The sequence below is a fragment of the Gouania willdenowi genome, chromosome 1, assembly GCF_900634775.1.
Source record: "Gouania willdenowi chromosome 1, fGouWil2.1, whole genome shotgun sequence".
Lineage (NCBI taxonomy): Eukaryota > Metazoa > Chordata > Actinopteri > Blenniiformes > Gobiesocidae > Gouania > Gouania willdenowi.
In genome coordinates this window covers 24,744,671-24,761,454 of record NC_041044.1, presented here as the reverse complement: position 1 = coordinate 24,761,454, position 16,784 = coordinate 24,744,671, and the positions used below count along the sequence as shown (strand labels likewise).

General features: G+C 38.4%; 1 protein-coding gene across 1 annotated transcript; it reads left to right on the top strand.

Annotated features, from left to right (window-relative positions):
- Positions 1-2,748: 2,748 nt before the first annotated feature.
- On the top strand, positions 2,749-16,203 carry LOC114463990 (protein CYR61-like). Its single transcript, XM_028447982.1, has 6 exons — positions 2,749-2,933; positions 6,710-6,923; positions 12,025-12,272; positions 13,112-13,226; positions 13,829-14,010; positions 15,498-16,203. The coding sequence occupies exons 1-6, from the start codon at positions 2,883-2,885 to the stop codon at positions 15,801-15,803; spliced, it is 1,116 nt and encodes a 371-aa protein (XP_028303783.1). The 5' UTR covers positions 2,749-2,882; the 3' UTR covers positions 15,804-16,203.
- The last annotated feature ends 581 nt before the right edge of the window (positions 16,204-16,784 follow it).

Genomic DNA, 16,784 nt, shown 5'->3' with positions numbered 1-16,784 from the left:
TGACAATAGATGGGATAAATAGTGTGTAAACCTAAGAGAAGCTTATTCAAGGTAAATTCATTTTACAGTCTGAATGCAAAGTGATGGTTGCCACTCTGCCCTGAGCGGCAGCTGGAATCACAGCCGACTGTGTGCTTTCTGGCGGGGACGAGTTGACAGCAGAAGCCGCTGCTCAGGGCAGTAACTACAGAGTAATACTGTACGTGCATTCTTGTTAGAGTCTCTAAAACACCAGAAAAATCTCCACTAACGCAAGATAAAGTCCATAAACTTGTCACAGAGTGTTCACAAAAGACACCGGTAAGGAAGGCTAAGTTTTGTTTTCAAAACGGAGCGGAGAGAGTATTATACAAACTGCAGCTTTAAGGGGATAATGTAGCTAACGTATTTTGTAAAGGATGTCCTTGTCGTCAGTTTTTTTACCATGTTATTCACAGAGTCTCCCTGCAGATGCCTGGAAGCTTACACTGAATGTGGGTCTGGTTTTCAATGATAAAGAGCTGCATTTATTAAGGTATGTACAAAAGATATTAACTACATTACTCATCTGAACATTTACTTATTATTGTCAATTACAGTCTCCAGTTAGGACACACGTAATGTCGGAGTAATAACCCACTTTAAAGTAGTTTGAGTAGTTCAGCCAAAGGCCAAATGGTTAGTAGATCAAACTCTCTTCTTCTCACTCGTTGCTTTTGTGTCCTTGGGCATGAAAGTTTACCCACATTGCCTTATTTTGGATCTGCATGAAAGAATGGTTTGGTAGTCGTCAGGTGGACTGGGTTATTGCACTGGGACAGTCATACTGCCCCAGTGCAATAACGCAAAATTATATAAAATATTACATTTTCATGCACACTTTTATGCATTTCTGTGTTTGTGGGAACTTGTTCTACACAGCCCATAAATTCCCTGGCAGTGTGATCAATTTACCTATAGCACTTCTCAGTATCCAAGTGAGTGCACACCAAGTGCTCACCCTCAAATTTTACATTCAATATTATCAGAGTCGGCGGTATACCGAAATGGCAGTATTTGTGGAACCAATCATTTCCAAAGCTTTTATATGAATAATTTAGCGTTTCTTAGCTGTCTCTAACAAATTGCATTTGAAGCTTTGAGAGTGATTCTCAAAGCAAAACACACAAATACAGAATGTGCCCAAAGTTATTTCACAAATGTAACCACAGTAACTGGTCGGCTTCAAATCAATTAACCAAGGCTCAATAGCCACCTAAGGATGTGTGATATGTAGCACACTCTCCAGTTCCAGTACGTCCTGAAATGTATAGGCCTTGTGTATCAAATAAATAGAAAAAGCTGTTTTGTTTTTTTTAACGCTCCCATTGCTCCCAGTGTCGACACTTTAGTCCCAAACTGCCGGTGAGTAGGCAAAAGAGGTGACACAGTTGTTATTCATTCTTGCTCAGCTCTAATCGAATAATAATTGCATAATTATTATCAAATATTTCACTTCAAGCCAAAGGACCTGCCAGGAGTCAGAAAGAATTACCTACTCAATTTTTATTTTGTATTTTATTTTTAAGAAAGAGAGAATGAAACTTCACATTTTTTGGGGTGTTTAATAATTTCAGGTGAAACACATTAGGATGATTAAAACTTAACCACAACAGAGCTTGGAAAAGGCAAAAATTTGTCTCCACATTTACTGACATTGTATATTATAGTTTTCCTTTTCATTGAAGGTGACATTTGCAAAGCAATTTTACCATATTGGAAAAAAAAAAACACAGAAAAGTACAATAAATAAAAAAAAATAGGCATAGGATGATGTCAATAGTCTCAATAATATCCAAGTTTGTTCTGCCTAATCACAGTCTTTTGATATGACCTGTGGTGAACTTTCATTTGAATCCTGTTTTATATTTGGCATAAATTGAGAAAGTATGCGAGACTTTGAGCTGTTCAAGTCTAAACCAGAGTGCTACAAGTATACATAGGCGTTCATACCACAATCCTTACTCTTCAAACCTCTGCCTATCAGATTTCTTTCATCAAAAGAGGCCTGTGTGTTGGGAGCAGGTGTGGCTGGAAGCTGTGGTTTTTAAAGACAGGCAAAGAAGAGGAGACCAATGTTCACAGATGCCGCCCTAAAGCAATAATCCTACTTTCAAGCTCGACTCAGCCCTCCCTTCCAAGTGATTATGTCTTCAACATTCTTATGTCCCAATCCAGGTGGTTAGAGCTATTAGCCTCAAACAGCCTATCTACCTGATGTCAAGATAGAACATTAACAAAAGACTCAGAACATGCCTTCAAGTCCTTTGAAAACACATGTTAGACAAAAAGAGGTGTTAACTATTTCTGCCAACTGTGATTATCTTACAATATGTTCAAGACTTTGCTTGAATTTTCTACCTAGGTACTTACATCAGGCTGGAAAAACAGAAGAAATTCCTCCCTCATTTTTCCCCTTTAGAAGTAGGCTTACAGGTCACTGTGCTGTCTCTTTTGGTTGAACGTGTTTATTTAAAGTTAGGAGAACACTCAACCATTTACATTTTTTAGCACATAAAATAAATACAGAGCGACCCTGAGATTTTTATGAATGGCTGCATTCATTCCAAGCCCCGCCCACTGATCAGCAAGCAACACCAGCTGTAGAGCCACGCCCATTTGGGGAATGTTTGCTGTGGTGCCTGCACGATGATTGGATAGGAGTTAGAGCTGGGGGCGGGGCCGAGCTCACAGCACACAGTTTATAAATGACAGTAAGGAGACATGTAGCCTCAGCATAAGGACTGAGGTCTAAACTAATGACCTCACAGCTAAGCCATTAGCCTACTGGCTGGTTAACTATACAATTATATGTGTGTGTATGTAACTATTGTCATTTTGAAGGAACGTAAAACAGGCTAGTCATGGCATTTCTGATATATCTGACTCTACTGACAGCAGCTGTCATCACACAGGTAAGACCTCTCTATGCAGACAGTAGCATGTTTAACTGCAGGAGTTAGAAATCATCTTTCAGTTTGAGCTCTTAATGTTTCACTGTAAATCCCTGGATTCATAAACTCATGTTAAACATCACTTTATTGATAAATTATCATCAAGTAAAAAATATTTCATCTTATATAGGTGTGTAGCAGAATAGGACATGTTGGAAATGGGTTGGATTCCTGCCATTATATGATATTCCCAGCCTGGAATCCATCCAAATCTTCTTGTATTATTCATACAACAAGTAAGGAAGTGGGTGTACCTTTGCCAGGCTATGATATCCCTATTTATTATGTAAGAATGACTTAAATTAATACACAATACTGCCAAAATGATTCACACTGTTTGCAGCTACAACAGCTTCATCTCTTTTAGGAAGGCTTTCCTCAAGGTTTAGCATTGTGTTTATGGGAATTTTTGAGCATTCCTTCATGAGGGTATTTGTGAGGTCAGACACTGATGTGGGATGAGAAGTCTCTTCTCTAGTTCATTCCAAAGGATTTTGTGCAACCGTGTCTTTATGGACCTTGAATTGCTTTGTGCACTGGTGTGCAGCATACCTGTCAAGTATCCCGTTTTGGCCGAGAAACTCCCGTATTTTACTCCTCTTTCCCGCCATCTTCCCGTATTATTATTTTCCCGTAAATATCCCGTATTTTAATGTAATAATAATTAAAAGATGCCTTACTGAACTGAACGCTGTCACTAGCCTCGCAAGAACTGCCTCCTGAAATGGCCTGAGTGGCAGTTCTCGCGAGATTAGTGCCGACAGCGGCAACAAACCCGGAAACAACTCAGAACAGAGATGCTGAATGAAGACGTTCCATCAAAAAAACAAAGAACTGGTGTAAATACGTTGTAAAATGTGACAGAGTTTATCTTCCTAAAGACCATCAGGATGTGACACAGTTACACATTCTGTTAGATTAATAACTGAGATTTTAACGTCTACCACAGCGGAAGGAACAGCGTAAGTCACCATGAAAAATCAGCCAATCACAAGCTCCACAAATATACACTGCTTTAAAAAAGTATTAAATAATGTAAAGTCTGTAATAAATGTGTCTAATAAGTCATTAGTGAATACCAGAGAACCACATGAGTGAGCATGAGAAATTATCAGAAAATATGTAATGAAAATAAAATGTTAATCTCTAACTTAAAGACAAGCAATGTGAAATTAATAATAAATATGCAATGTGTTGACTTGTGCATAAACTGTAGGTATATTAAATAAACACATGTGCTTCATATACACATTTATGTTTTTATTCAGGCTGTTTTATAATTTAGGAATTAGAGCTGGGCAATATATCGAGACGATGTATCGAGTTTTCTTTTGGCGATATAGAAAACTATAATATTTCATATATATATATATAATACATTTTATTTAAAGCGCTTGTCAAGACACTCAAAGACACTTTACAGCATGAAAACAAGAAAATATGGCAGAGAAAAGAAGTGAGTGGGTGGTTTAAACATTAAAAGCTGAGTGAAACAGGTGAGTTTTGAGAAATGATTTGAAGGATGGGAGGTCGGTGCAGTTGCGGATGTGGCTTGGTAGGGAATTCCATTGATATATATATATATATATATATATATATATATATATATATATTTTATAGCTTATTATGTATCAAAATACTAGTTTTAGGAGTCGCTGCTTTTACATCTCAAAACAACATGTAAAGCTCAGATGGATTAATGAGTGCACATATTGATCATCTGTTTGTTAATAAATGTCCCTTTGTGGCATTTTGCATCAGCAAATTGAACCCAGAATTGTTTTTTTGGTCAGACTTTATTTGACCAAATTATCAAAATTTATATCGTATATCATCATTTTGAGAAAATATATTGAGATGTGAGTTTTGGTCCATATTGCCCAGCCCTAGTAGGAATGTTCACAGCATTTCAATGTTAATAAAGGTCGATCTACCAGATTCTAATCACATAATTGTATTTAGTAAGTGGTTGACAAGTGGGTATTTTAGATTTCTTGTACACCTATATTAAAATATAAGGGATACTGGAGCTTGGTTGGGCGGGTGGGACGGCTGGTAGTGGACACCAGACAAATTTCCCTTATTTTCAAATCCAAAACTTGACAGGTATGGGGTGCAGTCATGTTGGGAGAAGAAGGGCCCATCTCCAAACTATTTCCACAAAGTAGGGAGCATGAAAAATCTAAAATTCCTTTGTATGATGGTGCAACCAAAGACATTTTCACTGTAGAGGCGTACAGAGCCAGGCATAATGAGCCCTTCACTGAGTGCGTGCTCGCATTGAGGGCAGCAGTAAAAAGTTAGAATGTGCTGAGCTCAGCGATAGTGTACACGTTCATCAGAACCAGCATGGAGGGACCAGAACTGATGGACTATGATGCCAGAACAGATGTTCAGCTGTGGTTCTCTCAGGGCAGAGATCTGCAACCTGCGGCTCTGGAGCCTAATGTGGCGCTTTGACTCTTTTGCACTGGCTCCCTCCAGGAGGACTTTAATCCATGTGAGAGGAGGTTCAATGGTTCCTTATAGAGTAAAGGTTGTAGACCCCTGACCAGGGAAAGAGGGTTAGGAGACCCCACTATAAGAACTGGACCCTCTGAATTTAATTCCATGGGGTGAAGCAATTCAGATGCTAAGTTGGTTATGCTACTGTTAAGTTAATTCAATTAATTCATTTAATTTGAAAAAAAAACTAAATACATGTAAACCATTGTTATGCTTTACTGTTATTTTTTTTTAAAATGTTACGTCTTCTTTTTAAATTATATAAAATAAATTACCTGTTATTTCAGCCACTGCTTGCTGCAGAAAAGCTTAACATTGTCACTAAAGCCTGAAAACATTTTGCAAATATCTCAAGTCATTGTCAATCTTTACTTCATACAAAACTACGCCCCCCTGTTCAAAAAAAGGGTGCGACCAAATTCTGTGCTGGTGCACTGGTGGTGGCACTGGTGCGACCAACTGAAAAAGTTGGTCGCACCAGTGCCACCACTGGGAAAGTTAGTGCAGAGCTCTGGCAAACATGGCTGATGCAGACGAAGCTCCGGTTAAGTAAGAAGTTTAGAACCACCTTATTAATATCCAAGTAAAAGCTGAAAGATCAATACTGAATCTAAATCGAATCATGATTAATCGATTCATTAATCAGTTATTTTTTAATTGGAATTGAATCGATTCAGGAAATTGACCATGATGTAACCCAGCTCTACCATTTATTGTGCAATATTTAGTCGTGAGAAAATGTCAAAGTTGGACATTTTTGAACAGATAACAACCTATCATTGTACCACGCTGTAATTAACTGATATGAGAGGAATCCGTTCTTAAACTCTGCATTTCCACGTACTTTATTTTATACACCTTTGACCATGGAAGTGATTGGAACACCTGAATTCAATAATTTGGATAGCTGAGCAAATACTTTTGGTTATATACTGTAGGTACGTGTCATTCCTCATGTCAGCATGTTCACTCGTGCTGCCTTTTCAAACAAAGGCTAATTTCTAAAACGGGTACAAGTTAGTTCAAGTGCTGACCTATGAGTCACATGGAAAAACCAGTGAGTTATGGGTACGAAAACCCAAAATGTTTACACAATAAAGGAAAGATATTATCTGTAGGTTTGCTGATGTAGTGCTATACTGGGATGGACATTAAAATTTCTGAATATTGAATTTTAACAGATTTCTTGTGTGTGTGTATGTGTGTGTGTGTGTATGTGTGCCACCCTGTAGGTGTCTGCTGGCTGCCCAACAGAATGTGACTGCCCCGCGGACGTCCCAGTTTGCCCCGCAGGTGTTAGCTGGGTGCTAGACTTGTGTGGGTGCTGTAAAGTGTGCGCTGCACAGCTGAACCAAGACTGCAGCCCCATGAAGCCCTGTGACCACCACAAAGGGCTGGAGTGTAATTACGGCAATGGTGTGACCATGGCCTGGGGCGTCTGCCGAGGTGAGGGCGGAGGAAAGAAATGTGTCAGGACTCAGGCTTGAAATATGTTGGGACTTTTCTGTGTTTGTGTCAGAGCATGAGTAAGGATCTTTAGATTATAGTTACCAAACATACTATAAAAGGACTAAAAGGTCACGAGAGGAAGAGGTTATAGTGCAGCAGATAAAGTTAATATTCCATAAGAATCTTTCATTTGGTGATACAAGCACCAGATTTGGCAGAAATGATGTCCAAATCCTATATTTTAAGAAAAGTACGCTTTCCACCTCAAAATCCAAGATTGTCGCCATTTTTCAAGATGGCTGTCTTGTAAAATGTGAAAAAAATGTTTTCCGTGTAAAACTCCAATAAATAAACACATACTCATTGTTAACACAATAAAATGAGTTTATTCTGAGGGGAATAACTCAATAGTATCAATTAAATTCAAATGTGGCTGCCAGTTTTCAAGATGGTGGCTATTACAAAGCTCAAAAGTTAGTGTTTTCGACCTAACTTTCTGATCATCAATATTGCATCAAGTTGCAGAGTAACATCCATAATCATATCATTGAAATGCTCTTGTCAAGCTCTCTCAGTAATGTTTTCTATATAAGAGTGAAGTCAAAGCACAACCAGGGAACATTGGTGACATCAATGCTGTGAGACTCAGTGTACCAGCTGTAGTTGTAATTTACTAACTGTTGTATTGGTATACTCCTCTGTAGTTTGTAGCATAGTTTACTGTCCCAAATAATATCTAATAAGCCCTGTATATATCTCAACTAGAGATAGCAGCACCTGAATGAACAGGATGTACTGCCACTGGAGAGCCGAGCCAAGGTAATGGGGCTTCAGTTACCTGGATGGTGTACAGATCGCACAGGACTTAATTGGCATTGGATGAACGATCTGGCTAGGTGAAGAGCAAGATGCTTGAACCTAGTTGTATCCTATATCTCAATGTGCTTTGATATTTGATATGGTTGGGTGGTAAAAGGATAGCCCCTCGGCCTTTAACTGTATAAAACAAAATGTCCACTTGTAATCCATTGTGTTGTGGTACTAAAACTGAAGAAGGAGGAGGATGTGTTGTCTCTGTCAGACAGAAACAAAAGAGGCGTTGAAGTCTCCCCCCGCCCGTTATGAGTGTAATTCTGATGGCTAATCAATAATGGCCACAAATATACCACTCTTTCAGGCAATCAACCTACTGCCCATCAGGGTTGGATGAAGGAGGTGGTATTGAGAAACATTAAGACGAAATGGTGCGAAGTATCACAAAAATTGTCGCCAAATGTTTAGTAATTACAAACTCGGGCATGCTAGAATAAGTGCAGCTGGAAGTTAGAATTATCCTCTTGAAGGACACTCCAAATGAGAAGGACAAGCCTGGATGCTCACATGTGTTTCTTGTGTGAAAAGGAGGAACCGGCATCAGAGCTGCGACCAGCCATGACCATGCAACTAAATGAAAGGCTCAATGAATGTTCTCACATTCTCAATGATGGCAAAGTTCTTTACAAGGAGAGACTTGAGCAATTTGGGACACGCATGCCTGACATGAACTCAACCAGAATTCTTGTCCTGGAATCTTTGAGCAGAGATTCCCGGACATTGGCCCAGTCTTGTCAAAAGCATCACTTTATTCTGATGCTAGATATTGCGCAGGCACACGGTGGACCACAAGTGTAAATTTGAGGAAAATCTCCTCGAGTTTGAGACTCGTTGCCTCCGACCACCCAGCATCATTCTTTCAGCGTGTGAAACGATCTGCGTTCCAAGTTGCCTGTATTTGGAGCCAGACAACAGTGTGCAAAATGCATCCTAAAATCCCTGCCAACTGGGGATGGCAAAAAGATGGTGAAGCCTTGCAAGTACTCTGGATCACTCTTCCACCAATTGCCCAGAGTCGTCAGCAGTTGACAAAATGTGGTTGTAAGACTGAATGCCAAGGATGATGCAAATGCTATCGCTTCAGCCTCAAGTGTACACAGTTGTGTTCCTATAAATGTGAGGATTAAAACAAGATTTAATCCAACCTACAACCTGTACATCAACAGGAAGTTGACTCAAACAAACGTGTCATTTTTAATCATGTTGAATTGAACATTATTTAGAAATTTAGCTTGTCCTGTATATCAGTAAAGTTCAATTATATTTTGAATGCTCCAGTTTACCTCAGATAAGCCTTACTACATCTTCTCGTATTATAGATGCAATATGCACATTATTACAGTCCTAAAACATGTCCTGAATGGGGTGGTAAAATACCTAGATGTTCCATTGAAAACATCACCAACAGACAGTTTATTGCAATATTTTTGATTATTTCACAATAATTTTCAATAATTTCCATTTTCTAAAGGTAGATTGGATTTAAAACCAGTTTCAAACCATATCGAATGGTGGCCATCTTGAAGCGTACTTTTGGTGCTTGTATCACCAAGTGAAATATTGTCTCAGCTACTGTATCTGCTGCACTATTAGGATTCTAGGTTTCCACATTCCAGAGGCCAGCACAGAGGATTTTTTAATGAGCAATAGGAGTTTTATGAAGGACTTTAGATCAAAATACCTACAAGTAGTTACTAGACACTTCTTGTTGTTAAATTCCCTTTGTTGTTAACACTGTTATTTTATGCAATCTTTAACAATTCCCATGAATTAGAATAATTCAGACTGCTATTTATTTTTTTGACTTTCAATATTTTCATTGCCATATGCTTAGAAGATCTTAGAAAAGTATAAAAATGTCAGCATTATATACACATCATATCATAGAAACAAACAAACGTGTAGGTACATGTGTATAGGCAGTCATTGTTCTTAAAGAAGAATTTTCAAAGAAACACCCTGTTAATCCATATATCTATTACAATACATTTACTGCCTTCTGTACATAATGTTATGAGGATTGTCTGTTATCTCCTAAATATCAAGTTCAGACCTGTTTGAATGTAAGCATTACAGTACTTTACACAATAGTTTTTTATTCTTTATTCAGAAGAAGAAAAAATATATTGATCCACTTTGTTAGCAGGACCCAAAGGGTTAACACAAGTAAGTGACTGCGAAAGGATTTACATAATGTATTGATTCATAATGATAGCAGAAATGTCCTGTTGCCAAAATCTATACTTAGTGACACAGACTCACACCTTATGGCCTGAGTCCAGTGAGTCCTGGACTGTCCCTTAAGGGGCATAAACAGCTGGAACACCTTGATCCCTTTCTGCTTTAACAGATCTATGAAATCATTGTATATTCTTGTCAATTATTAAAATCGCTGTAATTTCCCTCTAAAACATAAAAGGCAAATACATATCCTCAGTAAGTAATTTAGGTTTAGATTAAGTGATATAATGAGTGGAGGTGAACTAATGAATCTATGCACTAATGGTCCACTTGTCCACATGTTTTCTGTTGCAGTCTTTGAACTGAAACGTTTACTCTGAGTAGCCCTTTGCTCTCCACGGTTTATTAAACATCAGTGTAGCACCCACACTGAGAGAGCTGTGTCATGTTTCTTTGCCTCATGCTTTGCTATTTACATTTATTATCATAGTTATACATGATAATCACTATTTCACAATGCATATTTTTATGCAATTTAGAATAGACATCCAAGAGGTGCCTTTTCCTGGTCACATCTGTTTATTCAGTTTCTTTGAGTCTATGTTATTTAGATTAGGGATAGGCAATGTTTATCACAGTAGGGGCCACAAAAATATGATTATCTGTTCAAAGCAGTGGGAGCGCACTGTAGCTGTTGCCACTCCACGTTTTTGAAGCCAAAACACGGCGCTTAGCGGCACTTCCATCTTTGCAATTTTTTGAACCAGAGTCTGCACAGTAAGGTCCGGCGGGAGGAGCCCTGGTAACACGCCCCGCCCATTTAGCATACTGCCCTGATGACTTACGTAGCCCAGCTACGCTGAGAACTTAAGTATCTGTCCCACTGGAAATTCTACCAACGGCTTGTTCAGATCATAGAGGTTAGTACAAAACCAGGATATATTTCAACTCAAATATCTAAATGTACTCTATTTAAAAATGAAGAAAATCACACTTCCCTGCTTTCTTTCACGACATAAACGCTATTCACAAAGAGAGCTACGCAACACCCACGACTGTCAATCATCGTCACATATGACGTAAAATCCCGTTATTCAACCTCAAATAACTTATTTAAAACAAACTTCACAGAAAAAGGAGCACTTGAACACAATGTAGAGTGATAATAAGTAATGATCACAGCAGAGTTTAGGTTTGGGAAAAATTATGTAACAAGTATTTTAACTTTACAGTTTGACCCACATCTCATCTGTTATCATTGAGGAGGCAGGCTTTATGACCTATACTGCAGACGATCAGCAGGGGGAGCTCTAAAAATAACAGCTTCACTCCACCAGGGAGATTGTTCCATCCATTTTCTTTTACGGTCTATGGTTCAAAGTACCAGAACAAAGATATTTGCCTTTGTTGTCTTTTACTGTAGTTTTGTTGTTTTATTATTGTTTTGGAGTCATGTGTGTTGTTCTTATTATTGTGTGTTCTTATTGTTTTGTGTCATTTTCTGAATTTCTGTTGACAATTTATGTGTTTAGTGTCATTTTGTATATTCGCTGTTGTTTTGTGTGTTTTGTAGTACCTTTGTGTATTTTAAGGGGTTGTTGTCTGTGTCAGTGTCTTTTTGTGTGTATACATGAGTTATTTTGTGAACTTTTGGAATCTTTTTTGCGTCATATTCCTTCTTGTGAAACAATTTTTGAAGGATTTCTTTTACGCACCAAATGAGACCAATGTCTGCATGTGGTCCACATACCGCCAGTTTCACATGTCTGATTTAGGTCATCAGAGGGTGTCCATATGTTTGTGCTAGTCAAAACATTATAGTATACTCCCAATGCGGATGCACTATAAGAGGTTAACCAAGAATAGTACAAAATACATTGTATACTGAAAAATATGCAAAATAATGAAGCATTTGTACTTTACATTTACACATTTCCCAATCAGATAAAGTGAATGATCTTTACTCAAAATTCTAAAAGCCAATTTGTTGGGGTGACAAAATAAAACTTAAGTTTTACTGACATTACTTTTTTTTTTTTTCCAGCTAAATCCGAGGGGAGAACCTGTGAGTACCATGGCAGGATTTACCAAAACGGGGAGGGGTTCCGTGCTGGCTGTAAACACCAGTGTACCTGCATCGACGGGGCCGTTGGCTGTGCACCACTCTGTAACAACAAACTGCCACCAGCGTCTCCATCCTGCCCCTATCCTCACCTGGTCAGGATACCAGGGCAGTGCTGCTTTACTGTCGACTGTCACAAGGACACCTGGGAACTTCCACCAAAGCATCAGGTCTGTTATATCATGAAATCAGAACAGTCTGTTTTAGCTGATAAACAAAGGTCATTAAGATTAGGGTACAGTATATCAACAGAACATTGTATGATCACTCACAGTATTTTTCGGACTATAAGGCGCACCGGTTTGTTGTTGTTGTTATTTTTATTATTATTATTATTATTATTATTATTAAGAAAATAGTCAGATAAGTCAAACTTTATTCAACTCATTAACAATAACTCTCAACATTGTTCAGGTTTAACACATAAAATACAGAACAATACACTCACTTTTTCAGTTCTGGTACATATCACTCCACGAGGCGCCTGACTACGGTAGCCCTGAGGCGCCAAAAATCCATCAAGCAGTGCAGCTCCATAGTTTACCAAAGTTGTACTAAAACATTTTTACATATTAATTTCATACATAAGGCGCACCTGATTATAAGGTGCACTGTCGATTTTTGAGAAAATTAAAGGATTTTAAGTTCACCTTATAGTCCGAAAAATACGGCATATTATAGTCGTATTGTCATTATGTATTGTATCGTTTTTCTGTAAAAATAAAGGAATAAGAAAAGTGACCTACAAATGTTTGAAAGCTGAATGTTTTTTATCATTAAATCTATATGTAATCTCAGAGTAAACTTTATACTGATTATTAGTTGTGCTACCATAAATGTGACTTGATATTTCTATTATATATATATACAGTATAATGTGCTGGCTCATGTCTGATTCAAATCATGCAGCATCTGCAACTGACTCATTTATCCTGATAAGCACAACAAGAACATGAAAAGATTAGTTGCATCCTCTTATTTATTTATTTTTTTTAATGTTCTCTCATAGGTGCCTCCAACAGCTCGCCTGCCCAGACCTCAGCCACATCCTGTAAATGACTTGGACTTTGCCAACAGGTTTACAGACAACTGGCAGAATGAACGTGGCTACAAACACCTGCCTGGTGAGCGAAAAGCAATGCTCGCTTTGATGTTTTGTTTTCAAGGAAAGCTTTTATGGTTTTGTTGAAATCAAAACTTTATCTGTTTGTAAATCATTGTCTGTATGTAACAATAATGTTGCTTTATTGTTAGTAGGATCACCATACTTATGCTGTGGGTCAATCATTTATGTTTATTAGGCAGGTACATTGAGTGGGTGCCAAACTCAGTTCTTCAAAGTGTTCCAGCGTGTACTCCAAAATGCTTGAGTGCACCTTCATTTGATAAAGATGTTGCTTAATATTAAGCAGATCTACATCTTCATGCATAACAATGGTCCTCTTAATGTCGGACAAAAGGGGGTACTTAGAAATAAAAGGAAAGGGGGTAGTTGAGGCAAAAAATTTTGAGAACCACTGATTTAAAGTATTTGTCAGCCTCATGGTTGTAGACGTTGTTTATCCATTTCCATAGTCCCGATAATTACACTTCTAAGTAACAAGGTCTGGTGTTAATATTTGATATCTCAATCTGAGCCAGCACGCTAAAAAGAAAGCTGAGCCACTAATATCAATTACTGTTGGTTTTTATTCCTACTTTCCTTTAAATCTCTAACTCTATTCAGATTGGAACCACCTGACAGGGAGGATGTGTCCTGTTCAAACCACTAACTGGTCCCAGTGTTCCCGCAGCTGCGGAATGGGCATTTCCTCTCGGATCACTAACAAAAACTCTCAGTGCAAGCTGGAACGACAGACCAGGATCTGCACTGTGCGACCGTGTCACAGCCTGACTGTCCCCACCAAGGTGAGACGGACTAAATATAACCTGAAGAGCAAGAGACGACAAACACTGAGAGGTCAAAAATAAACAGTGCTGCCAGGACAGCTTTTAATCACAACTGCTTTCCTCACAGTGAACCAATGGTTTTATTGATTGATGGTAATAGTTTAGCTTGGTGTGTGTGGTGAAAAATATTACAGACAGCATGTTTTTTTTGTTTTGTTTTGTTTTATATCCAATTATCTTCAGCTAAGAACTAACTTTGAATCTATAACCAACTTCTGACTGAGCTTGAGAGCACAGCTTGTCTTTTCTGCACTTCAGGGGGTTCTCCACTTCCAGTAAGAGCTGAGAAAGTACTGGTTTACTTTCCAGTGTTTTGGTGTCAAGCAGGAGCCTTTTTAAATATAGTCCCCGACCCCCGGCATTCCTGCCAAGCAACTGTCCATAGCTGGGGCCTGTCTGTGTACTCAGTGTCCAGGAAAGTGCAGTGTCTATATTAATCCTTCATGTTGGACACACACGACGCACTTCTCTCTGCCCTACTGAGTAAAAAGCCCTCAGGTCAAGACAGATCATGTGTGAATGTCTGTGTCAAAACAAATTAAATTGATCACATAATTCTAAAAAAAATTCAATCTCTGAGTTAATGTTTTGGTCTGTGAACCTCTAGGGTTATGAAAGGCCATAGGAATCATGGTTGGGGTCAATTATAATTGGAATTGATAAGTATTTACAATTATGACATAATTATAATTCCAAATGGAAAAATCTGTTGATGTTCTATATTTGTAATTGAATTGTAATTGAGTTCAGATAATTGACTTTGTAATTGTAATGGGCAAAGAAATGTACAAATTTTCAATTTAATTAAACGCAAAACTGGGAAACCACGTTATAGTTCTATGGCCTACACATATTTACTGAACAATTATTAAAATATGTTTAATATCAAGTTTGTCCGTCACTTCTCTTGAGGATCAATAAACCATTAAATTAATTTAAATCTAGGGGTATAGTGGCCCAAGTGGAAAATATTAATACCAATATTTTCATTGATTAGGAAGTCTAACAAGGTAACCAAGAGATGAGAAACAACTTGGACGATAGATAAGAGTTTTTTGTGTATTTTACAGCTGATTTTAGACATGGGTCAAAACTGACCTGTTAGCATAAGAGATGCTAACAGAAAGCTAACACAAGAGGAAGGTTACACTTTTATGGGCTTATTTAATAAAGGCTCAGAATATTGGGATTGATGGTAATTGAACTTTAGTGATAATGTAATTGTAATTAACTTTCAGGGGAACCTAATTGTAATTTTGATTGTAATTGGAAAAAATCCCAGTCACCGTAATCATAATTGAGTTGTAATTGAACATTGATAATTGAAGACATAATTGTAATTTAAAATTGTAATTGACCCCAAACCTGATCTACTACTGTGGAAATCTTCATACTCGTCCTTTAACCAGTGACACTAATCCATCTTATTATGAAATGATCCACAGAAAGGAAGAAGCTGCTCGCCAACACAGAAAGCCTCCCAACCCGTCACCCTGTCGTATGGTGACTGTGTGAGTGTCCGCCTCTACCGGCCCAACTACTGCGGGCTCTGCACAGATGGACGATGCTGCTCACCACGGCGCACTCGCACTGTGCCAGTCAGCTTCCTGTGCCCGGATGGAGAGCTCTTCCAGAAGATGGTTATGTTCATCCAGTCATGCAAATGCACTATTGCTTGTGATCACCTCAACGAAGTGGCCCTACCTCCACAGCACTGGATGTACGGGGACACGCACAAGTTCATAAACTAGTTCTGATGACGAGAGCTGCCCTACCATAGGCTCCAAGAGATATTGCCATAGGTGCCTACCTGACGAAGATCACACATATGATGTGCCCGAGTTTCAGTAGCAGCTGAAAGTGGATCTTTCACTTGCATTGGTTTATCCAAACTGACGTGGGACCTGACCTCTGGCCCTGAAATCACCTGGACTTCCTGCACCCTGAAGCAGGTGGAGGATTTAAGACTCCCCGACTAGTTTGAGCGACAGAGCACTTTATTACTGAAACTTAGGACAGTAATGTCTAGGGATGTCCCAATACAACTTTTTCACTTCTGATATGATACAGATATTGCAGCCTTGCGTATCGGCCAATACCGATATTGATCCGAAACCAGCACAAATCATACATACTTTTACTTATTTTTTAGTGTGGAATGTTAGAAAAGGCTTGATCAAGTGATGTTACTCAGAGAACAATAGTCAGTAACAGTAGGTTACTTTGTTGGAGTGTGAACCAGTCACCTGCTGGAGCGGAAAATTTTATCAGAATGCGTATACCAGTGATTTTAGATGCAGTTTGATAAAATCTGATATTCGTTTTCTGGCTGATATCGGACCGATATAAATATCGGATCAGGACACCTCTAGTAATCTCAATACAGAAGTCTCTCAGAAAGTCACTAACCAGCATGAGTCAACTTGCAGTAGCTGCAATGATGCGACACTGCTTTATTTAATTTATTTACAAAAATGTTCCTTAAATGCATTTGTTTTGGGTCACACTAACATGCGCTCGTGACCATTGTGAACACCAATTGCATCTAAATTGGACTTCTTAATCATCAAAAACTTGATACCGGTTGGTAAGTATTCAGCAGTCTTAACCAGTGCCAAACGATTTTATATATTTATAGAAAAAGCTAGGATATGTCTCAGAAAATCCTGCATTTCATGAATGACGATATACCCTGTATAAGAAAGAATATTGTTCCTTTGATGTTTTTGACA

What these genes read in the sequence shown, in the direction of transcription:
- LOC114463990 (XM_028447982.1), top strand. Translation starts at nt 2,883, where the DNA reads ATGGCATTTCTGATATATCTGACTCTACTGACAGCAGCTGTCATCACA. An exon ending in GGCCTGGGGCGTCTGCCGAG is followed by an intron (nt 6,924 to 12,024) that starts GTGAGGGCGGAG and finishes TTTTTTTTCCAG; the next exon opens with CTAAATCCGAGGGGAGAACC. An exon ending in AACTTCCACCAAAGCATCAG is followed by an intron (nt 12,273 to 13,111) that starts GTCTGTTATATC and finishes GTTCTCTCATAG; the next exon opens with GTGCCTCCAACAGCTCGCCT.